The sequence below is a fragment of the Eubalaena glacialis genome, chromosome 3, assembly GCF_028564815.1.
Source record: "Eubalaena glacialis isolate mEubGla1 chromosome 3, mEubGla1.1.hap2.+ XY, whole genome shotgun sequence".
In the NCBI taxonomy this organism is placed as follows: domain Eukaryota; kingdom Metazoa; phylum Chordata; class Mammalia; order Artiodactyla; family Balaenidae; genus Eubalaena; species Eubalaena glacialis.
In genome coordinates, this window is record NC_083718.1 from 120,423,472 (window position 1) to 120,450,179 (window position 26,708).

At 40.4% G+C, this 26,708-nt stretch overlaps 1 protein-coding gene across 5 annotated transcripts in view; it reads left to right on the forward strand.

Annotated features, from left to right (window-relative positions):
• MCOLN2 (mucolipin TRP cation channel 2) overlaps positions 1–26,708 on the forward strand; it is a 62,378-nt gene that overhangs the window by 3,785 nt on the left and 31,885 nt on the right. For 4 of the 5 annotated variants that reach the window (XM_061186394.1, XM_061186390.1, XM_061186391.1 and 1 more), the window contains exons 2-4: positions 11,415–11,574; positions 18,033–18,206; positions 19,969–20,122. In XM_061186394.1, the coding sequence (XP_061042377.1) occupies positions 11,422–11,574; positions 18,033–18,206; positions 19,969–20,122 (481 nt within the window). In that variant the 5' untranslated portion in view covers positions 11,415–11,421. Of the gene's footprint in view, positions 1–3,652; positions 3,686–11,414; positions 11,575–18,032; positions 18,207–19,968; positions 20,123–26,708 lie in introns of those variants that run through there. The other variant, XM_061186393.1, reaches the window with a different exon arrangement.

The following is a 26,708-nucleotide window of genomic DNA, read 5'->3' on the forward strand; positions in this document are numbered from 1 at the left end:
TTCCCCTCAGTTGGGGAGACTGCTTCCTTTTTTCTCCTTTGAAGGTTGTATTTTGTTATCTCCCCTTGAATACATCTAGTGGTTTCAGCTTAAAAAATCCTGTCGGGCAAGAATTGGTGACTAGTGAGGCTGAAGATTCTGGAAAATTGTCCTTGGTATATAATTCCAGAAGACCCACAGTTTAAAGGGTGAGCTTTAAAAAAATCCTGTCACCTATAGCAACTAGAGGGAATTGCTAGAGATAGTGTGCATCTAGGGGTTCCCCAACTGGCAATGAGGTGGGCTTGTCCAAAGATAAGGTAAACTCATCCAATGGTTTGAGGAAAAATGATTAATTATAACTTTAGTTATAATTTTATAACTTTTTTTATGTTCCAATAAAACTTTGTTTACAAAAGCAGTCTACTGGCTAGATTTGGCCCTTGGTCCATAGGCTTTATACCTTCTTTTAATTTTACTTTTCCTTAGGGAGAGTCATCAGCATTATTGAAAAATTGAGCACTTCTTGAAATTGAGCACTTACTGAAAATGTTAGAGAAAGCAAAATGTAAGGAATGCCATAATTCCAGTCATCTTCTCCAGCTTTAACTGCATTTGGAATCCTGTATTGCTTAGAAATGGAGTTTTGCTTTACTTTCATCTCTGACGCAGGGAGCTGATGCTTCAGGATGTGTTTTCATAGGAGGAACGGCTTGTTCAGAACGAGCACTTTTAAGGTGTCAAGTCCTAGTTCTGCTTTCCTGCTGGCCTGAGGCAGCAAAGTGGTGATGGGAGATGACTTCATAGGAACTTGGTGGCACAGCTGTCTTTAGGGCAATTCCTGAAAGTTGTAGCATGCTCATGTTTTACGGGTGGCTCTACAGGAAAATGAAAAGCCCCTACAGTCTTTTTTCTCGGTATTTCTCAGAATTAGAATGACCATGTCATTTATGTCCTGAGAGCTGTGCTGAGAAGGTAACTAAGGTTTCTTTCTTTGACCTTTTTTTTTTTCTTCTCTTTAACTGCCTTTAACTGGGGCCCAACTACCCCAGAGCCTGAGCTATCTGAACATTTTTTTCTCTCTCTCGTGAGATTAGCAAATCATGAGAAAATCAGTTCATTGTAGGAACTGGAGTGAAAAAAAAAAAAACAAAGAAAAAACCCATGTGGGAGTTTGGGATTGGGTTAAAATCTTCCATCCGCCAGATTGCCCTGGGACATTCACCCTACGTGATCATTGCTGTAGGAACGCCGAATTTTAGTCTCTGCATTTACTTCCCCTGACTCTCCACTTCCCATCCATCACACACAAACTAAGGACAGGGAAATATTTGATTACCTGATATGTATTATTAGACTCTGTGAAATAGCTTATTTTAACTCATAATGATAACTCAAGAATTCATGTTAATCATCCAAAATCAAGAAAATATGGAAAACTTGAAGAAGAAAATTAAGATTACCTATGATACTACTTCACAGAGATTACCAAAATTTTTTTTCTGGATTATGTACTTCTAGACTTTTAAAATATCTACATATAGAAATCAATGTCCACATTTTTGGAAAAATGAGATCTCAATGTGTTTATTTTGTAACTTTGAAAAAATTTAACAATATGCCATAGACATGTTTAAGTCAACACAGAGTTACAAATAGGTTTGCAATGAACATTTTTGTAACCATCCTTTTGACTGGTTATTTAAACACTTGTAAGGTAAATCCATAGAGGTTTGATTCCTAGATCACAGATACTCTTCTGATCTCATTCTCTTCTACTTCTATTCAAAAATTTACATTTCCCTTCAATAGAGTTTTTTTTTTTTTTTTTTTTGCGTTATTGATAAATAAAATTTAAGATAGGTAGATTTTCACCGTTCTGACTGTTAGTAAATTTGTTGTTAAATGTTCATTGGCCTGTTCAGGTCCTTTATATATAACAGGATAAATATTGAGTTGACTTTCTCTTATTAATAATTTGGAACTCTCTACAGGTAATGGATAGTAAACTTTTGCCTGTTTAAATATATTGTAGACATTTTTTCCCAGTCTGTCTTTTAACTTTTTGAAGTCTTAATTTTTGTTAAGATCTGTCAGTTATTTTCACTGGCTTCTGAATTTTCTCATGCTTAGAAAGGCATGTTAAATTATATTTTTAAAAATTCTAAATCTTATGCTTCTATCAATTTTAATTTTTAAATGTGTCTAAGTTTTATTTTTGCATTTGTTTTCAGGGAGGACTCTAACTTTCCCTCTCCCCAGTGGATTGCAAGTTTTCATAACAATTCATTGAATAATTCATTCTTTGGAAAGACTTCAGGAATATTAATTGAAACAACATAGGGTTTTTTTCAGCAAACCAAGCAACTAAATTACCTAAAACCCTCTAATGTATCTTGGCTAAGCAAGACTTTTCAGTATATTTTTAACGTAATTTTTCATATCAATTATTTTAGATTTTCTATTGTTTTGTTGTTTTTATTATAATTTGTTGTTTTATTATTATAATTTGATCTTAATGGGTACTGGCTAAGGAAAAGTTCACATAGTTAGGGTTGTCATCTTTTTCACTGACTCATTTCTTTTTTCCAAAAAATTATTCACGGAACACCTATTATGTGTTAGGTAGTCTGCTTTATGCTGGGGATATAGTCATAAGCGAGACCAGGCCATCATGGAGTTCCCTTGTAGGGAAGACCGGCAAAGATTGCAGTCTCAGTTATGAAGGAAATTGATGACAGAGGCTGTGGGAAAGGCCTCTTTTAATAGAGTGATCAAGGAGCCTGCTCTAAAGAGGTGCCACTTGAGCTGAGACGTGAAGGTGAGAAGGATCCAGACATGCAGAGCTGGGGGAGTAGCAGTGGGGTAGATGAAACAGCAAGTGCACATGCTCAGAGCCAGGAAGGGGGTGCAGTGGTGTAGTGAGGAAGGGGAAGAGAGGGTATGGGAAGGAGTGGGCAGGAAACTTTCAGGCCATGGTAAGAGGATTGGATTTTAGTCTAAGAGCAATCTCAATGCCCAGCTTATACCTAGGCATCAATTAAATCAGAATGTCTAGGGGTTGGAAGCCAGACACTGAAACCTTTAAAAAATTCCCAGGTGACGACTATGCAGCCAATGTGGAGAACCATTGACAGAATGAGGGATTGCAGCTGAAACGTATAGATAAGAGTGTGTGATCAGGCATTGAGCAGATGTGCGGAGAAGAGGGTGGAGGGTTGGTATGAGAAACCTATTAGTCATGTAGGTGGAGTTTCAAGGAAGAGGTTAGATAAGGGAGTCTGTTCAAGAGAGAGATTTGCCGGAGATGCAAATGTGAAAGTCCACATCCTGTGGATAGTATTTAAAGCCACAGGACTCCACGAACTCTTCTAGAAGGGAGGATAGAGGATAGGAGTGCCGTGGACTGTCCTGAGGCACTCTGGCATCTGGAAGTCAGATGGAAAGGGAGCCAGTAAAGGAGAGCCAGAGAAGCCCAGTGAGGTAGGAAGCAAACTAGGGGAGTGGAATATCCTAGAAGTGGAGAGATGAGGTTATTCCAGGGACGTGGTAGGTAGCTGGATCAAGTGCTGCCAAGCCACCAAGCCGAGACCTGAGAAATGGCCGCTGGAATCTGCAGCCGGCGATGGTTCCCTCTGAGCGGGTTTAGAACGGAAACCCAGTGTTTGCTCTAGAGAATCTGAAGCACAAAAGTACCTCGAGGAAGGTAAATGCTGGGTTCATTCCATCATGGCTTTACTTGCTTTTTCCTTCTCCTTTCAGTAACATTTAGAAGTCTCCTGAATTTACGGACTAGGATGCTGTGGTCTGCCAAAGTATCACACTGTGTTAAATAAGAGAAATTATGTTGGAAACATTAGTTTATTTGAATGTAACATTTTTTTCCTTCATTCGTGACCATCTTACAGGCCATTGCCCTTTAAGAAATATTAATTCAGGGATCAGAAAGAACACTGGACAAGGATTCTTATTGGATTCTTGGATCCAATTCTTATTCTAAATTGGATCCTTATGGTTGGGGGCAAGTCGCAACCTCAGGGCACCTTAGTTGCCTCGTTTGTAAAATGAGGAGATAGGAACAAGTAATCTCTAAGGTAAGGATTTCAAACTGGATACATGTTAGAATCACCTGGGGAGCTTTTTAAATACCCCCATGCCCAGGCTGCACCCACACCAATCAGGCCAGAATCTCTGAGGGGAGAAGCAGGGCATCAGTACTTTTGAGGTGCCCCCGGTGACTTGGTGTGCAACCAGGTGTGAAAACAATGATCTGAGTTCTTGTCTAGCTCTAATACTTTGAGTTATTCTGTCCTGGGTATAAATACATTCCTGCCTTAGACAAAATCAGAAAGAAGGGAGGAATGAATAGATACTGGGTGGCAGCTAGCAGTGTCTGTCATGGGAGGTCTCAAAATTTACCTTCCAGACTTCCTCTCACAGGAAGGGATTGAAGGATACTCTCCACAAAAATTAGGGAGAAAAGAAAGAGGTGGAAATGGGATCCAGGAAATGCTTCTACTTCTAGTGCTGCTACATCAATACATGATACCTATATGGGCCTGATAGGAGAATGCAGAATCCAATTTAGGAAGGAGGTGAAGGGAATTCCCAAACTGATGGCCTTGAATAAGGATTAGAAAGCAACCCATGTAGTTGGAACAGGAGGATGAGGGCTCCAGGAATGATGTCCTTGGGAGGAGAAGGGAATTGACAGGATGCCCAGCTTGGCTGACTGTACTGAAAGGAGCTGGCAGATTCAGCTGGAGTTTGGTGATGAAGTCCTGGTTGGTATATGGCAAACTAAGCAAATGGAGAAAAAGGCAATTAACTCCAGAAAAAAATTTTTATAAAAGAGAATATAAAATCATAGTGTATTGGGGGCTTCCCTGGTGGCGCAGTGGTTAAGAATCCGCCTGCCAATGCAGGAGACACGGGTTCGAGCCCTGGTCCGGGAAGATCCCACGTGCCGCAGAGCAACTAAGCCCGTGCACCACAACTACTGAGCCTGTGCTCTAGAGACCGTGAGCCACAACTACTGAGCCCGCGTGCCACGACTGCTGAAGCCCGTGCTCCTAGAGCCCGTGCTCCGCAACAAGGGAGGCCACTGTAGTGAGAGGCCCGCGCACAGCAACGAAGACCCAATGCAGCCAAAAATAAATAAATAAAATAAATTTATTAAAAAAATATATATATAAATAAAAATAAAATCATAGTTGTACTGATAGCTCAACTCTGAAGAGTATTTGCATATTCACTTCATAAGTTCTGAATGTTAATTTATCTGAATGTTTATTTATTATCAAATTTTTATTAAAACTTTGTTGGGACAATGAGTGGGGAGGTGAAATGTGTGTGTTGGCTTGGGGGGGGGGCAGCTGTAAGAGCTACATCCCTGTTTTCCATAGGAGGATATAAATTGATAATATCCTAAAGAGGAAAAAATAGTGAAATGGTATTATTTAGAAATGTTAAAGTAAATAATAATAACAACATCAACAAAGCAGATAAAAGTGGTTGCCCCTAAGGGGCAGAAATCAGAAGAGGGGTTCATTATAGTCCATTTAAAATGAAGTACACACTTAAATTTGGGGGGGAAATGACAGTGGGACCAGGTCATGCAGAGCTACACAGATGTCGGTTCCCAGAAGGCAGCCTGGTGGTACTGTTCACTGTGATGAGGATGCAGGAAGAAGGACAGATGTGGGAACTGGTTCACCCTGCTTCCCCTGCCCCATCCTCTGTGACTAGGAAGTGCTAGTTCTGGATTAGAAAAAACATTCTACTTCTAGTGCTGCTACATCAGTACATGATACCTATACAGGCCTGATAGGAGAAGGGTTGCCTATCAAGATTATTTTCCATTTATTTGTTGGAGCTGGGGGAACAGACATCAATTTCTCTCTAGCTAAGGAGTTTATAATATCAGCTGGGATAACAAAAGAGAAGCCACATCTCAGGTGCGGCTGCAGTTCTGAAACACTAGAGAAGTAGTCCCAAATATTTTTGATAACTTATCCCCACCAGTTAAAAGAACATCTACTCTCTCTGAATGGATATTTATTTGTATACTGTATATAAAACCATATATACTATAAAACAGGTAAAATGAACATTTTAAGGGCTGAGATAGATGAGGATGTTAAGAAAAAATGCTAAATGCAGTGACTTTATAATATCATTATGACTTCACAGTATCATTACCTAATATTTTAGGTGCAATATATACACTTAGGGCAAGGTTCAACAATAGTAGATTTAGTCAATACTGTAAATACTTTCTTGATAAATCTGGGTTTTTTTCCCAACTTCTTTTCAGATCAGATTTGCTTTTCATCTCTTTTTAACTCATGGCCAACAAAGGTTGTATTAGGAGAGTATTAGCTCTCGCGTTTTCTTGATGTTAATTTAGGCTTACATGAGTTTTACAAGGAGTCTAATGTTTTGCAAGAATCTTTACATCCATTTTGTGAGGTTTAGCTAAAGTGGATAATATACTCTAACAAATGCTTAAATGGGCCTATGTAAACCCTAAGTGGTGGGAATCTGCTGAAAAGCAATGAGGGCACCATACTCCGGGAACTTGCTCTCTTCCCCCAGATTGCCTTGTGCACCTAATTGGAATACAGGCATCTGGCTTTCTGACCACATGAGGGTATCTTAGGTGTATAATTCATACATTGAAACTTGTAAATCTTAACTTACTTTTGCTTGGTTAATACAATTAGAAGCCCTAGCCCTGTCTTCTCACGTCCCATTGGATGGTCTTGCATACCCGACTTATGTGCACGCACCCCACTTTGGAGGCCACTGCAGTAGAAAACAAACTTTCATCCCTCTTTTTGAGTAGGGTAAGGGTCATACAAGCTGAAAATCAGTAGCAGTCTGAGCTGGTTAGCTTATTTGCTAAGTAGATCGTGCTAATGGGAACAAGGTACCATCACTGAAACTGATGTGTGCATTTTTCTGAGGCAAAGGTCAAAAACCTTCACAAGTTCCTTGAGGTTAAGAATTTCCAGGAATTTGTTCTGTTTTGCTTTTTTCAAAACTTCAAGCTTCCATAGACTCTTTTGGTCATTGATTTGATAAAGCTGGAGTTGCCCTTGGTCATATGATGGGCTTAAAATTAGGTGACATCACACAGTCCTGATTATCTGGGGAAAGAGTAGATTTTCTTAATAACTGATGGTAGCTCTGATGGGCTTCCTTCCTGACTTCTCCCCACAGTACCAGTGTCAGGCTTCCTTCCTAAGTCCAGCTCCTCTAGCTTTTATTTAGCCCACTGTGCGGATGACTTTCCATTCTATTCCAGATCTTGTTTTTACTCTTACAAATACTGTGTTTTTTTCCTTTGATATTTGGGTATTTGTGCCATTTATTAAGCTTATACAAATCTATGTTTCCTGTGGTTTCGTGAAGCAAAAATAATCCATAAGAGTCGTGATTGCTCTTATTTATTTCCTGCAATTTCAGTTGCGTGACTGCCCTGCAATTGATGGATCAGTGTAACTTAGATCTTCATGGATTTCTGTTCCTTGACTGTTTTAATGGTGTAGTCACTTCTCCTGGTTGTGTTCCCACCAGTTAGCAGCTCTCTGTCCTTTTCTAAACCTGTTGGTGATTTTCATCGTTTTTGATGGAAGTTGCAGTATTCCTCCTGCTGATCTAATTCTTGCTTACCAAGTTGTGATTGCGGCTTTCAAGCCTCCTGTACCAAACATCCAGCCCGGTGCTCAGCCCTAGAGGGTGTTGGATAAGTATGTGTCAAATGCAGGAATGTTTTAATGTTTTATTCTTATGATATTGTCCTGTCTCTCTTTTGTTTTTTAGTGTTCCCTCTTTTCACCTGGCACTTTTGTTTTTTTCGGCACTGTTGTATTTTTGTTATAGTGATAAGATGTGTGGTTGTGTGTGCACCTGTGCGTGCCCATGTTTAACACCCTTCACCTACTGGGGAACTAGGGAAAACCCACAAATTGAGAAGAGTGGGGCAATAAAGTGCCTTAAGAAACGTAGAGTTTAGAAAGCTTACACATTTGCATTTTCCTTGAGATACCAGAATTTTTGAACCAAAATATCATTAATATTTTTTCTGTATTTTTATCATTGTGTATCAGTTGATCACATTTGACAAGTACTATCCTATATTTCAACTATTGGCTCCTGCACGCTTGAGGGGAAAGGTTTTCATGCTAGCTTTTTCATTTTTCTTTTTATTCTTCACAGTGCTATGAGTACTGCAGCTGTTCTCTAAACACCTAAGTGAAAAACTTCGGGAAGTTTTTAAATAATTAGTGTAAATAATTTAATACAGTGAGTGATCCCCATGTTCATTATCTGCTACTTTGCCTTTTTTTTACTTGGCCGAGACTTACCTTCTTAATCAGGTTTCTTAGGGTAATATTAAGATCAGTTATCATTTCCTGAACATTTAGTGGCCATATTAGTTGAGGAAACCAGCAGCTGGAAGAATTACTTGAAGCCTCTTGGAGCAATTGGGCTGCATCAATTCCCTTCTCTTTGTTCCAGGGCCCTCAATGCATACTTCAGTTATATCACTTGACACATTTTATTATACTTTTATCTCTTCACATCTCTCCCTTCCACTGGACGGAGCTCCTGGAAGGCAGGAAAATGTCTCTGTCAGAGCTTGGCTCACAAGGCATTCACCAAGCACTTGACCTACTACCCTGTGTTTCACGCCACTGTTTTCCAGGAAACAACTTCCTCTTTCTTCAGTAGTGTTTCTCACACTAGAGGCCGAGGGTATGTTCGGGGGAGGAGTTTCCATGCCTTTATTCTCAGGGTTCTATCACAACTTTTCAGATGCCCTTTTTATTTTACTAAATGAAAAGACATTGTGAATCATCAGGATGAATACATTAGCAACACAGATCCACTGAGGTGATGGTGGTTGACGCTGGATTCGGTATCGCTCAGACATGCCCGCGAGGCTTCCACAGGCCTGTTCTCAGGGGTCTGAAGGTTCATATTGGAGGATGTGGCTCTTAGGCACAGTTAAGATGCCACCTTCTTCTTGGAAATGCTTCCCTTGATCAATACTCTTCATCAAGTGCTCCGTAGCACCTGCCACTCCGTGTATTAGGACATGTTACGGGATTCCCCCTCTGGCTCTGAACCTGTCTCCCCAGAGGCAGACCCCTGCCTCCATAATACTTTGTATACTTATGGTACAGCAGCCACTGAGCTATTTGATAACTTGTGAATTTGCACTCACAAGGCTGTCTCTCCTACTGGATGCTGAGCATCTATTCAGCTTTGTGTCCCGAGCACCCAGCAAAATCGCTCAGCACAGTAAGTGTTCAGTAAGTTGGTTAGATCGAATCAGGAGGTAACTATAGCAGCTGCAGGGCAAACACATTTAAAAAGTCGTCTTATTCTTTTGAAATGAGACTCATTTTGGTCATTGATTTTTCATTTTTTTTGTTTTTCCCAAAGTTTTCTTATAGATATTTTTACCTCTATGTCTTTAAATATGGTAAGCTTGGTTGTTTTCTAATCTGCGTCTGATTCTGATATGCTTGGCCCTGTTTCTGCTGTTTCTTAAGTTGACTGCTTCATGCTACTTGGTTTCTTCATGGGCCTGGTATGTATTAGTACCTGTTAGTCAACGTGTTTTACAAGTTATTTGTTAGAGCTCCCCAAGTCCTAGGATGAGCGTCTGGAGAGGTCTGCATGTGTTTGCTAGGAGACGAGGGCAATTCCAGTCTGGAGCCCCCTGAACGAAGCAAGCTCACAGTTTAACATTCCCTGGCTCACCCAGGCAAGAGGCTCAAAGGGCTGGGTTGTGACCATCATTTCTCAGTATGTGTCCTTCCCTTCCTTTCCCTCTCCCTCCCTCCCTACCTCCTTCCTTCCCTCCCTTCTTCTTTCCAGCAAAATAACCTGGCCTACTAATTCTGGAAATAGTAGGTCTAAATATTAACTTAAAAATAGAAAATCATTAACAACTGAGTATAAGCCTTAAAAAGTCTTAAAATAAGCCTTAATATAGTCTCTCTCTCTCTTTTTTTTTTTTTTTGAGCTTCTTTTAAATTTGTTAGTCAAGCTAAATAACATAGGTCATAAGTCAATATAAAAATGTCATTAAGATATTTTAGGTGAAAAGATCCCTAAGAATGACCCCCAATTATAAAAACTTTCCAAGAAATTATTAACTTGAATGATCGGCTAAACGTAATAGAGTTTATTCATTAAACTTACCATCAAGATGCTTCCTGTTTCAAGAAACAGAAATCAAACTTAAACAGGCTTAAGGTCCAAAGAGTGTTTATTGGCTCAACTTGAAAGTCTTGGAATCATGGCTTCAGGCACAGCTAGCTCCAGGAACTCAAACATTGTCATTAGGCAATCTTAACTGTTCTTCTGTGTTAGCTCCACTCTCTGGCAAGCCCTCCTATGCTGGCTTCCAGGTGAGATGGTGAGATGACTTCCAGGAATTCTAGACTCAGCCTATGCTTTAACTCTGTGATCCCCAAACTGTGCTGATTATGCATTCAACAGTAAAAGTTAAGCACATATCCCCAATGTGTATATATTATTTATAAATTATATGCTACTATATACCACTGTTATTTTATATGTTATATTATTAGCAGAGCTCATTTTTCTGTTTGTTTGTTTTTAAGATAAAGAATAAAATAGAAGTACTAATATTTTCTATTCTCCCAGTGGATTGTTTTGCACACCCCATTTTGGGGACTACTTAGTGGAAAGATCACATCTCTTCCATTGGTTATAATTACAGTCTTGTGACCACATTTCATTGTTTCTTTTTGGCCTAGCTTGAGTCATGTACCCATTTCTGAGTCCAGAGTCCTTGAAATAGTAAAAGCAAAATTTTGCTAATATATAGGATGACACAATTATATGATTGGGCATAAATAGAGAGATTCTATTTTAACTTTAAAGATATTTATAATTTGGTATCTTATAATCACTGATATAACATGCAAAAAAAAAAAAGAGACATAATCCTTCTTTCAAGGATTATAGAACAGAGAGTTATAGAACAGAGATTCTCTATTTCTGTAACAATTTAATTCCATTAGTCTGTACTAAATTTCTGTGATTTCACACCTAGCATATCACAAAAGTATCCCACCTAGTTTTTGTTAATACTCCAGTGACAGGTGAATGCTATCTGTTAGGATGTAGGAATTGACAGGTCTTGCAAATAAAATCCTATTTTTATAATTTTGATAATGGCCACTTGGAACAAGATGGGTAGCTATATGTAAAGGCAGGTGATAGAAGGTCCTGAATCATTTTCAGATTTCTAAAGTGAAAAGGACTTCACTGGCTGGAGAGAGTTTTGCTTGTAAGAATGGGTAAAGCATGTGAATGGAAAGTATTATTCAGGAGCTTTCTGATGGACAGGCTCTTTTGTGTATTTAAAAATTAATCTTCTTTGGCAGAGGTGCAATGGCTCATCTTGATTCTGAGGTGAAAGAAGAATGTTTGAGAGAAGACCTGAAGTTTTACTTCATGAACCCTTGTGAAAAATTCCGAGCCAGACAACAGATTCCGTGGAAAATGGGTTTGCAGATTTTGAAGATAGTCATGGTCACCACACAGGTAAATTATATTATCAGTTCATTTGTTCTTTTTCTTACCCCAGGGTGAAACTGTTTTCCCATGTTCTGCCACTTGACTTTTGTCCTGAAAAGGCCAAGCTCATGTTCATAAACCTGTAAAATTATATTGATTCTGGAGGGCAGGTGGTAGGTCGAAGTTCGGTTTAGATGCCGACTTTGTTTTAATAAGGGACTCTGAGGTCATCTCTCACAGGTTCTGTAAATATAGATAATACTAGATCTGAAGGGGGTGTGGGGTTTCTATATCTGAATGAGGCACAGGGCTCGTGAAGGCTGCCCAGTCCAAAGTGATCTGTGTTCTTGAAATCTTTCATCTTTATTCAAATACATCTTATATAAATACACTTTGGAAATCTGCATTTTGGACTGTTTTGATTTTGGATTTATGGAATGCTAAGTTTTCTTTTCATCAGTAGCTAAGTGCTTAAGTAAACACTCCCCCACCTTACCTACGCCCCGTCCCCTTTCCCAGGCACTATCAGGGGTGTCTAAAGACTACACTGGGACCTTTTGTTTAAATTCATATTGTTAAGCACTTTATTATCAGTTGTCATCTAGTTTTGGGGCCTGTGCTACTGAACCAGTTTTCGGGAGGCTTCTCTGTAGGTAACTACATTTGAAACACGCGTCCTTTTAAAAACAGTACTAATTTGGGATATTAGGCACCATGGGAAAATAATCATTCTGTCATCAGTGTAAAAACTGTTTGTAAAGATGTGATTTCTGGAACACAAAAGTAAATACCTTTCTAAAAATCACTTCCATATAGTTTTAGAAATGAGAGAGGCGGCTCCTGCCATAACTGAAGTTGCATCTTTATCCTATGTTCAGAAAGAGGTCTTGTCACCGCCTGACATGCTGTACCAACTCATCACGTTTTAGGGTAAACAAGTTACTTCCAAAGAAACAAAGATGAGAGGCAGGGCCAGTGTTAAATGTATATGCTTAGCTATTTTCTTTGAACATTTTTTTCATTTTAATTCTTGGTTTTGAAGTTTTAACTTTGGCAACCTACCTATAAAGTAGGTGCATTGCTAGTATTGTTTGGAAGAAGGAGAAGTAATGTCCCCTTTTGCTATTTGGTTAATTTTAATTTTTCCCCAATTACTTCTCTTGCCAAACCAGCTGTCATTTCAAGTTTTTGATCTATTAATGTTACTAAAATTGTAACTTACCTAGGCATAAAATATCATCACCCTCTTTGACTTACCTTTTTTGTCCTGATAACTACTAAATCCCATGGAGTCTTCCTTCAAAACTGTATCTCTTTATGTTTTGCCATATTCACTATCTTCTCTCTAGCACAAACTCTTACATTGTTAGTTAATTAAAAATGTGTATGAAGCACCTCGTATGCTCTGCATTGTCTTGGGAGTGTAAGCTGTGAATGTGTTACCGCTGCTGACAGCTCACACGTAGCCTAGCCATTCCATGTGCCAGGCACAGTAAGTGCTTTATGTGTGTTAGCTCATTCCATCCTCACTGGAACCCATGAGGCAGGTTCAGTTTTTACCCCCTTTGTATGGATGAGGAAACTGAACCAAAAAGAGCTGAGTAATTTGCCTATGGCCATTCAGCCAGTAAGTGGCAGAGCCGGGATTTGAGCTCCGGTAGTCTGGCTCCAGAGTCTGCACTCTTATTCAAATACTGTTTCTTTCTAGATGTTGATCTTCAGAGTTTGCACTCGAGGAATACACATAAGTTAACTAGGCTGCTTCTGGAATTCATCTTAGGCCTACCTTTTTTTATCTCCATATGCACCAGTCCATTCAATACATGTCAGATTAATTTTTCTTAGAATGCTTTTATTGTGTCTCTCCTGCTCAGAAACTTCTGTAGAACCCTATTTCCCACAGAACAAAATTTTGACTCTGTGGCCTGAAATTCACAGATTTCCACAGTCTCCTTCAACTTGCCTTTCCAGCGGGTTTTCATCTCCTGTTTCCTCCCCGCATCCCAGACAGATGGCCCCACCCAGTGATTCTCATCCCTGCCCTGTTGTTTCTCCAAGTCCAGAGGGATTCTTTTTCTCCCTCATCCTGCAGGTGCTATTTGAAGTCCACATCCCCCGCCAGCCTTGCCTGATCACTCAACGTGTGGTTTTTCTTGGTTCACTAGTACCCCTTGCTGGCCACATCACTGATTTCACTTTTAATAGAATATTTCTGGGAATCGATCGTTTACTTTTTGGTGTAACTGTGCCTGGCCTCCCCTAACAAAATTGTGGTGGATTAAACTTGTGTTCCCCTGTAGGGTCATTCTAATAAGTTTTGCTACTTGGGTGATATGTAATTGGAACAGATTTCTCAAATATCTTTCTTTCCTTCAAATCCCACTTTTCCCTCCTCCTCTTTTTCTGTCTCTTTTAGCACTCCATCCTCAAGTCTAATGGGATGGGTTCTGTTTTATCGCGGTTGATGGGAAGGAAACTTTTTTTTTTAGACATTCCTACCCTGCATTCTGCAGTAATTTACAATCTTGAGAGAGCTGTCTACGTTCTTTTGCTAGATCTGCTCTTTCTCTCCCGTATTCTTTGTATATTATTAGAGCGGTATCTTGTTTTTACCTGGTACAGAATATTTTCTCCTCCATTGATTTCATAATCAGGTCTTAAATTCACAATCTTTGCCAGGCTGCACTTAATGTGTAATTATTTTTCTGTCTTATAACTTCAGCAAATCTTAAGATCTAGTTAGTGGGGCTAGAATGCACTTTTCTGCCAGCCCCTTTTAAAAAATGAAATTATTTGACCAATCCTCCATCATCTCTTCACTCTTGCTCTGTAGGGGGTGTTTCGTCCTGCCATTGCAGGAAGGGGACCTCATGATCTCCCCCTCCAGGGTTTCTCTCCTCTACTGAGAGATGCTTGGAAAATCCTACCCCTGACCTGATTTGGGGCCATACATGTTGATCTTTGCTTGTTCTGTGAACAACAGGATGGAGAACATTTCCTGTTCTTGATGCCAGATGGAGGTAGTTCCAAGCAGAGATTATACCTCCATGTTCTCTCATTCCCAAAATTGAGGTAATGAGCTTTGAGTCTAAATAAGGTGGTAGCTTAAAATAGCAGCAAATTGAATGCTGCTGTCTTGGTCAAGTTATTCACTCCCCATTCACTTTTTGGGTTTCTTTAGCTTAGCTAGGAGCATGGGAAGAGTGGCTCTAATATTCCCCACTTCTAGAGTTAAGTTGGCAGCATTTCAGTTTGAGAGGTTGTAGGCCATGTGGTCAAGAGAACTAACAGGTGAGTCAAACAAACCTGGTTTGGATCCCCGGTCTCACACTTTTCTTTTCTGTTTCAACCTGGATAAAGTATCTGACTTCAGGTGGCAGGTGTATAAAATGGGATGGACAGATTCGGTATTTGACTCTGACATTGTGATGGCCACTATTCCAGTTCCTGAATGCATAGTAGTAGGGAAAAAAGAAAAAAACATCCCTGTCCTTGTGGAGTCCAGTGTAATATCTCCCTCAGAGGGTATTGGGAAATTAAGTGAGAAATAAAAATTATAAATTTTAGGCACAGTGCCTGGCACTCAGGACATAAGAGCTGTTATTCAGCACTATGCAGTGTCAACCTTGCCCACTTTGTATCCCCGCTTGGCACAGAATAAGCACTCAGTAAACTTCGATTGAAGAACTTGATTCATGTGTGTGTACCAGTTTTTTCTTTTTCATTTGTATGTCAGTATTTAATAAAACCCCCGAACAATCACGTGTGTATTGTTTCCCCGGTTTACTTTTTTAGCTTTTGAAAAGCAACGTGACCTTTCCTTTTCTGGCAGTTCCTACAGGCACCATTGATAGACATCACATGCTTGAAAGAATCTTTAGCCTTTGGTTGCTTAGCTTTCAGCACAGGTTGGATGTTGTGGGACTTCTTATCTGATATTTTCCTTAGAATAGCTGGGTTAAGCAATGGCTCAATCCTTTGACTTGGTATTTGAGGAATGTGATCTGGTGAGGCTCAGATGCCAAAGAGTGTCATCTATGTACATTCTCGAACAATAGTTGCAGGTCTGGAAAGCTAGCACCTAAATTCTTTAACAGGAGTCCTAAAGTCAGATTTTTCAGCAGATGGAACTCCTGTAACATAATAAATAAAAATGACTTTGGACTTAGGCCTGGCTTTCATTCTAGTTAGGTGTCTTGGGCAGTGGAATGAGACTAAATCTCAGTTTCCACATATGTAAAGTGGGGTTAACAGTATTAACATTTTCATAAGATTGTTGTGTTAGTGAGATAGTGCATGTAAAGCAGTTAGTACAGTGCCTGGAGTATGATAATTGCTGAAAAGTGGTAACTATTTTTAATTATTTAGCCTTTTTAAAAAGTCGGGCAAAATTTAAAAGATAAAAAATACAGGGACTTCCCTGGTGGCGCAGTGGTTAAGAATCCGCCTGCCAATGCAGGGGACAAGGGTTCGATCCCTGGTCCGGGAAGATCCCACGTGCTGCAGAGCAACTAAGCCCGTGTGCCACAACTACTGAGCCTGCGCTCTAGAGCCTGTGCTCCGCAACAAGAGAAGCCATTGCAATGAGAAGCCTGCACACCACAATGAAGAGTATCCCCCGCTCGCCGCAACTAGAAAAAGCCTGCATGCAGCAACGAAGACCCAACCCAGCCAAAAATAAAAATAAATTAAATAAATTTAAAAAAAAAACAAATCACTAAAAAAATTATGTAAGTTTGCATGTGCAAATTAACATTTGTTTCATCTGTAAGGTCTGGTAGTTGAACCGTGGAGTGACAGCAGGTAACACAAATGTCAAGGTCATCTTGTTGAACTTGCTGGTTTCACACATGATAGCAGAGTCCCAAATTGTTTTGGTGACTTAGCATGGTGAAGGTTTGGGTTAAGTTTTCTGGACTCTCATTGTCTTATCAAGCAGATGAGGAGATAAAGTGGGTAGATGGGGAAGGGTGTGTGGGACAGGGTTTATAAAGGTTTGACTTCTGCCATGGCATGTGTGTGTCTGTATGTATGTTGATGTGAGAAGGAGAGAGAGCGAGAGCAGCAGGGCACACGTGAGGGTGTACGTGTGAGAGAGGGTGTGTGAGAGTGAGTGCGAAAGAGTATGTGACAGAGTGTGCGTTTGAGTGTGAGTGGAGAGAGAGGCTGTTTGTGTGTGGAATTTCCTGGGTTTGGGGGGTAAACATTTAGTGCCTGCTAATTTTCCCTACTTGTTGGATTCCAAGAGGAAAACTTAAGGGCAGAAAGAATACATTCACTCCTGGTGAAGAGAGCCCTCGGCATCTAACCCTGTACTATGATACAGTATAAGGGGGAATAAGTAGGAGTTTTATCACAAGAAGGTGGGTGCTTGGTGACAATGTTTGGGTCAACATCATGGAGGTGGAGCGACCCCTGTTATCCTTTGTGGTGCTTTGATGCTGTAGATCTTGGAGACAGGAACTCTTAGGTGTAAATCTCATACGAGTTCTTGCAGAGCTAGAGGAATTGAATTCCTTTGATGACAATTACCTCTTAGCTGGAGGAAGTACTATACAGGCCACTTTTCAAAAACGGTCTTCAAAAGCCACGTGCAAAACATTGTTATGATTTTTAAAAATACTTACAATTTCTAAATGTGAAATCATTTAGATTTAACTGTCCAATAGTAGTCAAGCACATGAATTAGTGGTTTACTAAGCACAGTTGACCCTTGAACATAGCAGGTTGGAACCACACAGGTTCACTTATACGAGGATGTATTTCAGTAGTAAATACTACAGTGCTACACAATCCACGATCCATGGTTGGTTGAATCCTCGAATTCCCAGGGCGGACTATAAATTATACTTGGATTAACCCCCGCATTGTTCAAGGCTCAGATGTCCATCAGTTTTGAAAACAATAAATTTGAAATGCAAGTGTAAAAAACATGGATTCAAATTAGATAACCAACCAGGACCTACTGTACAGCATAGGGAACTGTACTCAATATCTTGTAATAACCCGTAATGGAAGAGAATATAAAAAAGAATATATATATATATAATTGAATCACTTTGCCCTATATCTGAAGCTATCGCAACATTGTAAATCAACTATATTTCAATAAAAAATTTTTTGAAAAGAAAAAAATAGCAAAACTATAAAAAAAGACAAAGAAAAATGGATTCAGACTTAACTGATTTGGATTCCTCCTCCCTCGTCTCCTTCTCCATCATTAAAGGCCAGTAAGGTTGTTAGTCATTGGGAGTGGTCATTTCTTCTAATTTTATGCTATTTTGAATTGCTGATTTAGCTTGATGAGGTTATTTCTGGGGGGGAAAGAATTCCTGTATTTTGACATTGATATGATTAGTAAAAACCAAAGCAGTGAGATTTTTCTGGCTGATGTTTATAGGTGAGGATTCAGGATAATAAGAAGGCATTTGCCTCCCCTGGTAAATGGTAAAATTCATATACTTCTGTTTGATTTTCTTTCCTAGCTTGTTCGTTTTGGTTTAAGTAACCAGCTGGTGGTTGCTTTCAAAGAAGAAAACACTGTTGCTTTTAAGCACTTGTTTTTGAAAGGATATTCCGGTGTAGATGAAGATGAATACAGTTGCAGTGTATATACTCAAGAGGACACCTATGAGAGCATCTATTTTGCTATTAGTCAGGCAAGTATTTTGTTGTGACTTACCTATACTTTGAGAATATGTTGATCCTTGACCTTGTTGTCTTAGCAAAGAAAAAAATTATACATATATTAACATATTCTGATTTAAGTTTTGCATAGTCTGCCAAAAAAGTTTATTGCTTTTTCTGTGGCTACATTTCCACACAATAGATTATGCCTATTTTAAGTTTTTCTTTAAGATTTATGTTTGTATTTATCCCTTCCCACCCACTACTATTGGGAGATTACCGCAGATCAAATAGCCAGATAGCTAAACATAGGCTTATAATCTCAGAAGGTTTGATGAATGAGAGACCAAATCTAAGATTCTAGCGTCTCAATTTTGATGTCTTAGCATTAATAAGCCTAGCTGAACCTTAAGAATATGGAGTAGGATATGATAATATTTGTGTCTAGGTAGTATTGAGAAACCAGATTGGTAGGCCTGAAGAAAATATTTAAAGGAGAGAAATTCTTATTCTTTCTTATTCATTCATTCATTCGTTTACCCATTCAGTAAATATTTGGGTACCTAGTATGTACCAGGTACTGTTCTAGACATTGGGGATATAGCATGAATCAAACAGACAAAACCCCTGTCCTTATAGAGCTTAATTCTAGAGGGGAGAGCCAGACAAATGAAAAGAAGTGAAAAATATAGTACAGAATGCTGACTCCTTGAAAACACCACCAAAACAAACAAACAAACAAAAAAACGCATGTTGAGAAGCAAGACTGAGCTCACTGCTCACAGTGGTGGCAGAGGTGGTCCCTTGACCATTCTCCATAGGTTGTAGAGTGCAAAGTCCGGGTATAGATTTTGAAGTCTGGTTTAAGGCAGGTCTTTCAATGTGAGGGGAGCTGGATAAGAATTGAGTAAAGATCATCATATGATAGTTTAGGATTGGTGGGCATAACAAGATGTGGGCTTTGGTGGGGTATGTTCAGAGAGTCTTGGGAGTTATTAGACTACATCTTCAAAATGATCATCTATTTAAATGAGGTTTGGGGATGTTCCTGAAGTAAACAATGCAGTTATTTGCAATTTTTATGTTCCTGGGCAAAAGTTTCCTGGAATAATAAATTCATATTAATGAAGATAGGGGCCAGTAAAGCCCTGGTAGTACAGATAGGCAGATGGTAAAGCTGTGTTAATGTAAGCGGTGGGTGTGGATGGCTTGGGTCCTCAGAGGTATGTTGAAAATGATAACTGGAATACAGCAGGGGAGGAGCCTGGACTGCCTGGTGGTGCCTGTGCACTGGAGATGGATGTTTGCAGTTTTCTTTGGGTGGTAAGGAAAGGCCTCATGGAGGCGGTAATATTTGAGTCAAGGTCTGAAGAAGTAAACCTTGCAGATAGATACCTGGGCTTCTAGGCAGAGGGAACAGCAAAGGCCCCAGGCAGGAGTGTGCCTAGAGAGCTCCAGAACTGCCTGGAGGTCAGTGTGGCTTTGGAGGTGGGGGGTGGGGGGGTGGTGGAGCCAGTGGCCAGTAGTGGGCTGGGAGTTCAGAGAGATAGGCAGGACCTTGACTTTGGCTCTGAGTAGGTGGGAGCCTCTGGCTGCACTTTAGTTTCGAGTTCTGTGACGCCGTGTGTTTCTACTCAACCCAAGAAAATTACCTTGTGGTGTTTTACATTGGGGAGTTCTATTGAGGGATATGAGACAAACAATAAAAAATAGCTAAAAGTATATTCCATGTACTGTAACTTCTGATGAAACTTGTTAAGCTCATAAGTGTCTTTATTTAACTATTTTTAATAGTTTCATCGGCTAAGGAATTTATCTCTGGGGACCCTTGGTTATGGAGAAAATGAAGACAACAGAATTGGATTAAAAGTCTGTAAGCAGCATTACAAGAAAGGGACCATGTTTCCTTCTAATGAGACGCTAAATATTGACAGCGACATTGAAATAGGTAATACAGTGATAATTTCATTATATGTCTTTACCATCTTCTGTGGTAAGAGCAAAAAACACCCTCGTGTGCTGGCAGCCCAAATGAAACAACTTTGCTTTTGTGACGGCTGACCTATCTGAGGCTTTAACATTTGCCTGCAAAGGGCTTTGGCTCAGGAAACCATGGGTCTGCTGTGACAGGACCAGTAACATTTGTGGATCTCTTTGGTGCAACTCAAGATTGTTGGTTTTTGGGGTAAATGCACAGGTGTTTCCTGTTTGTTTAATTTTTTCCCTCCGTGAAGGGGTGATTAGGCTTTTTGAAAAAAAATGAGTCTCTATTTGTTAAATGAAATAATGTGAGTTAAAATGCTTGGTACTCTTGCTTTTATCGTTTGTTAAATATATTAATGCTCTTCAAAGGTGAATTGTGATTAATAACTCATTTTCTCTGTTTGGAGATTGTTTGGCAAAAAGTTAACATCTAATCAAGTAGAATTGTTTTGTGACATTCTGTTAAGAATTTAAAAGCATACCATACATAAATGCAAAGTATTTGACTTGAGGCTCTGGAGGTTTTGTCTTTCATTCAACAAACCTTTGGTGTACAGTTATCACACCTAAAGCACTCCCTGTTTTATGAACTGGGGTTGCAGAGATTAACCAGTCATGGCTCCTCAAGTAGCTAACAGGTCAGAAATCGGGGTCCTAGTAGCAGTGTAAATTTGGAGTGGTTTTATTAAAAAGAGAGCTCCAGAGCTCATTTGACCATATTTCCTATAACCCAATTTTAAGGTGCCTTGGTAATACAATAGAAGAACATCCCTGTAAAACAAAGCGTCTAATTCTTTTTCCACAGGCTACCTGTTTAGAATCTTTTCATGAGTAAATGTGTCCTACCCTCTTGACTCTAAAAGAAACAGCCCATAAGCCGGCACTGTCAGGGTCCCCAGGTTGCTTCCAGAGACCCATCAGTAGCTTGGTTCTGTGGCCAGCAGCCTTGAAATGTCCCTTATCTTATTGCCCTGCAGGCTCTGCTATCCTGAGATGTGTGTGGTAGTCAGTCTGCAGGGGCTGATCCAGTTTCACCCTGCATCTTTCTCCTGAGCTGTCAGCTGTGCTCCCCGCCGTGGGCAGTTCCTGTAACTGGGAGTCCTGAGAGGTGGAGCTGAAAGCTTGTGCAGTGACCCTCTTCTCCAAATGAGCCATGGCCATTTGTCCTCTTAAAAATGTGAGCCTTAATTGGATGAATCATACGACTATTTTCCAGTGATTCATTTGTTGTTTCCCTCAACTGCTTTTTCTTGGAAAATTGATGAAAGAATGTGGCCAAAGTCAGTTATCAGTGGCTAGGCGAGACAGAGCAGAAAACAGGATTTATTCCCTGACCATTGGACAGTGGTGTCCTTGGTCATTTCCTTTCCATCATATGGAATATTTTTAACCAAATGGAGGGAAGTTGACTATTAATTTGACTTTATTTTAAGAGAGACTGTTGAAGCAAGCTAATTATATTTTTTGACTTATTAAATTAAATATAACTTATCAAAGAGAACTTTTTGATGTATCTATTCAAAAGGTGTAAAAAATAATCTTAAAAATGCTTGATACTGGATTTTAGACTTTCTTGTCTTGGACACACTGGAGGAAGCCTGCGGATGGTATAAATAGGGATTGAGTTTGACTTCATTGGTGTGGCATTATAGTTTAAAGAGGTGAACTAGCAGAAGCTGTTCTAGATTACCTATTTATGAATTTTGCAGTATCTTTATGATTAAGAGAAGCATCCTTCAGTGTGCTCAGTGCAGAGATCTGCCTGTGTGCTGCTTTCCTGGTGGGTTTATGTTTAGCTGCATGACTGATTGTACAGTTCAAGCTAAGGGTTTCCCCTAATTCATGCTGAGGGCATATCCCTCTGTCCCTGCCTCTAGACCTATAGCTTTACAGTTCAGCTTCACTGGGGGTACTGTAATGAATCCTGTTAAAAAAAAATTTTTTTTACAACATTTAGATGGATATCATTCTAATACAGTGTTTCACTTTCTATAATGCAGATTTTGAATTTCTTATCTTCTCCTTTCCACATATTCTTAGCATGAAACATTATGACCATTTCATCATTTTACCTGTCATTTTAAGAACATGTTGAATCCACCCTCCCTTTGTCTCTGAGAGGGTTGTTATTTCATTTGCTGGAGTGTTCTGCCTTGTAAATGAGATTCATTTGAGTGTTGAGGCTGCTACTCCAATATCAGTTTGTTCTGTTTGAGGTTTGATGTTTTACTCAGGGCTTTTGCCATTCTTTAAAAAAAAAAAATCTCAGTTCTTAGGTTTTGCTGCCACCAGGTGCTTGGTGGCCTCATTAGCAATGACTGTAGCATGAGGTATGGCAGACTCCAGAGAGCTCTGAATGTGTATGTAGCTAAAGCGTTGTTCTCCTATTACAATTACAGAATCTGAATAATCAAATAGACTTTTATAAGGCAAATTTTACAGATAGTGTAACATTAACTAACATGTGCTGTCATATTTCTCTGAATTCGTTATCAATTTTTAAAAAAACTCATCTGTTTTATAAACATTTGAAGGTGAAAAATATTAATGTCTTTTTTCATTTTTAAAAAAATTGTTATTGGCATATAGTTGCTTTACCATATTGTGTTAGTGTATACTGTACAGCGAAGTGAATTAATGTCTTAGAATGAATGAAATACAGGAGAAAAAGGCCTCGGACAGTATCTGGCACACAGTTTTTTGTTTTTTTTTTTTTTTTTTGTCTTTTTTTTTTATTTATTTCTGAGATATACATTTTAAAGTAATAACTAGGATTATGACTTATAACATTATACCAGAACATATAAGATTTTTAGAAATTTCATGTAATGTCTGAAACATTTATATTAACATATTTCCATACAAATAACCCAATGAAAGTTTAGTATTAGTTGTTTTGTTTGTTTGTTTATACTGCAGGTTCTTATTAGTCATCAATTTTATACACATCAGTGGCACACAGATTTTTAACACATTCCTCCTTCTTTCAGAATACAGTCATTTACCCAGATAAGTTTAATTTAAATACTATTTTTTCCTTTTCCTTTACTTTAGAATAAGGATGTTAAAGGTAGAAAGGCCTTAAATAGCCTCAGTTTGGCCTTCACTTTACAGTTGAGGAAACTGATGTTCAGTCAAGCTTGGTGACTAGGCCAAGGTCATGCAGTGATTTAGTGACCGTGGGTCTTTGCTACTCTAAACCCGGTACCATGGGCATCACCCAGGAGCTTGTGAGACATGCAGAATCTCCAGGCCCCCCTAGACCTGCAGAATCCAAATCTGCATCTTAACGAGATCCCTGAATGACAGATACGCACATTAAGCTTGGGAAGCGCCGGCTCAGTACTCCGCAGCTGGAGGTCTTTGACTTCGCACAGACCTCTCTTTTACCAGCTTCACACATTTTATACTGTCCATCACCATCGGCCTTCAGTGCCCCCTGTACCAGCTTGGACACCCCTGTCCCTCAGTATCACTCCCTTACAAAAGCGGTTCGGGCACTTGCCTCTCCCTTGTTTCTCACCTGGATCCTGCCGGCCGTCACCAGGGCCCTCCGTGGCCGAGCCCTGGTGCCTCAGCTGCTGATACCTCCTGGAGAAACGGGCCAGAGCAGAACACACGCTCACACGGCCACACATCTGCAAGCCTCCGCACACAGCACCTCCAGCAGGCTTCCTGTCAGCCCGGGGCTGCAGAGGCGAGGCCACGGCCAAAGGCCTCCCGCAGCACCAGGGCCCACCCCTTTCAGCTCTGCGAAGTCGCCTCCCTCTCTCTGCACCCAAATTTGCCTCTCTGAGCTCAGTTCCTCCCTGAGTTCCAAACTCCTCCTCCATTCAGCCGGCTGCTTGACAGGCCACGTGACAACCCCCGCTGTGACTCTAATAGGGACTTCAAACCTGCTGTGTCCAAAACAGAACATTTCAAGCCTCCTCCACCCCCCACCCCTGGCTCAACCTGTTTCTTTCTACTCTTGCCCATCTCAGAAAACGAAACCAACATTTTCACATCATGCCATCATATTCCCAGTTGCTCAAGCCCCAAACTCGAATGTGTTGGTTTCTCCATTTCCATTGCCACCTCTGTAGTCCAAGCCGCTGCCACTCTTGCTTGGACTGGTCTCCACCCCCTACCCTGCCCCTCAGCAACCAGAATGATATTTTTTTTAAAATTGGCTGAGTTGGGACATCTCATTCCCTGGCCTAAAAACCATGAGTGGCTTCCCATCTTTTTAGAATAAAACCCGCAAGTCCCTGTAGGACCGGCCACCCGCCTGCCTCTCCAAGCCCCCGCTTCCCTGGTCCTGCCTCCTTGCTGTTTGTTGAACAAGTCAGGCTCTTTCTTGCCTGGGACTTAGTGCTCACTTTTGTCCTGCCCGGAGCGCTCCCCCTGGATCTGTGCTCAGCTGGGTCTCCTTCCTCCCTCAGGTGTCGGTTTAAACAGCCCCAGCGTCTCAGAGCCCTTCCCAACAGTTCTCCTCAGGTAGGGCCTCCCCACCCACTTAACCTCCATCACTTCACTGTGTCTTGGCAGTACTGTGCACACTGTGAAATTGTCTTGTGTATATTTTTTCACTCTTGGTTTATCTCCCCCACTACAGTGTGAGCTCCATACAGACCTCGTCTGTCTCGTTCATTGCTCTACCTTCAGTGCCTGGCACAATGCCTCGCCCCTGAAAGCTTTCAGTAAATATTTACTGAATAAGTGAATGAGTCAGGTAAGGAGCCTGGGCCTTTTGAGTTTCCGAAATAGGTGCTCAGAGGTCAGCCTTATCAGTGTACTGGTGAAGAGCTCAGGCTCTGGAGCTGAGCACATGTGGATTTAAATTCTGGTTGGCCACCAGCTAGCTGTGTGACCTTGAGGAAGTTTCTTAGCCTCTCTGTGCCTTGGTTTGTCCATCTGTAAAATGGCAACAATAGTGTATCTCTCACAAGGTTGCTTCGGGGGTTAAACAGGATGATGCATTAAATGAGAGAACCTATAAAGCCCCAAGCACAGTGCCTGGCAGAGAGTAAGTCCCTGTATGTTTTTGCTATCTTTATCACCCTGTCTTTAGTTTCCTATAAAAAAAAGTTTCTTTTGATCAACTTCCCTCACTGTATCAATCAAGGCCCAGTCAGGAAAACCAACATTGAATTGTTTCTTGATACTAATGGTCCATTTGCCAAACACAGGGAGGTACCCCCTCTGACACCTGCCTTTCTTAAATATTGTGGCTGTTGAGTTGTCCATTCAGCTCCGTGTCCTTGTTTTTGGCCCAGGATGCCTGATTGTCATAAAGTGTAAGTGTGTCCTCCGTATTTTGAGTGTCCTATATACTAGGCAATGGGTGTTCAACAGCCACAGCAGTTGTGCCCTTGCTCTCAAGGACCTTATCTTCTAGTTGAGGAGATAGATAAGCAAATAAAGAGTCAAACTGTGAGAGAAGATTCTCAGAGAACAAGCCATAGGCCCACCCGGGTTCTCAAGCACCTACTCAGTGTCGGGCACTGCAGGAGGCCCTGACTTTTCCATTTTTGAGGCAGCACAAAGGGGGCAGCAGCAGCCCAGGTGAGAGTCAGCCAGGCTGGTTCACACCAGTTCTGGCATCAGGGCTGAGTGACCTTGAAGGGCATTGACCATGAAAGGTGTTCATTGTCTCCAGACCTCCTCGGTTTCCTGCCAAGGTGTTAGGCTACACAATAATGAGACTAATTTTTATGTGCGGCTCTTGGAATCATTCTTTTACAGTTTACAGCTCATAATTTATTTTTATTTGAATACAATCTAAGTTCCTTTCTTTCTCTTAATTTTTTTTTTTTTTTTTTTGGAAAAGTATCGGACTAAACAGAAAAGTTGCCAAATAGCACAAAGATGTCCTTGTATACCTTTCATCTAACTTTCCCAAATGCAAACATTTTACCACATTTGCTTTATCATTCTTCCTACATAAAAAAATTTCTCCTGAAATATATGAGACTAAGGTGCAGACACAATGCCCCTACCTCTAAATACTTGTGTGCGTCTCCCCAAACAAGATCATGCTCCTTATAACCACCGAACAGTGCTCAAAAGCATGAGTTAACATGGATGTGATACTATAATCTACAAACCCTATTCATATTTCATCAATTGCCCTAACATTATCTATAGCAAAAGCCATGCCTAACCTCCCTGGTCCAAGATCACATATTGCATTTAGTTGTCATGTATCTTTAGTCTCCTATAATCTGGAGAAAAATTGAGTTCTTGGCTTTTTTTTTTTTTTTTAATGATCTTGACATTTTTAAAGAGTAGAATGTCCCTCCCTTGAGTTTTCCTGTTTTTCTTTTTTTTTTTTAAATTAATTTATTTATTTTTGGCTGTGCTGGGTCTTCGTTGCTGCACGTGGGCTTTCTCTAGTTGTGGCGAGTGGGGGCTACTCTTCGTTGCGGTGCGTGGGCTTCTCATTGCGGTGGCTTCTCTTGTTGCGGAGCACAGGCTCTAGGCGCGCAGGCTTCAGTAGTTGTGGCTCACGGGCTCTAGGCGCACAGGCTTCAGTAGTTGTGGCACGCGGGCTCAGTAGTTGTGGTTCG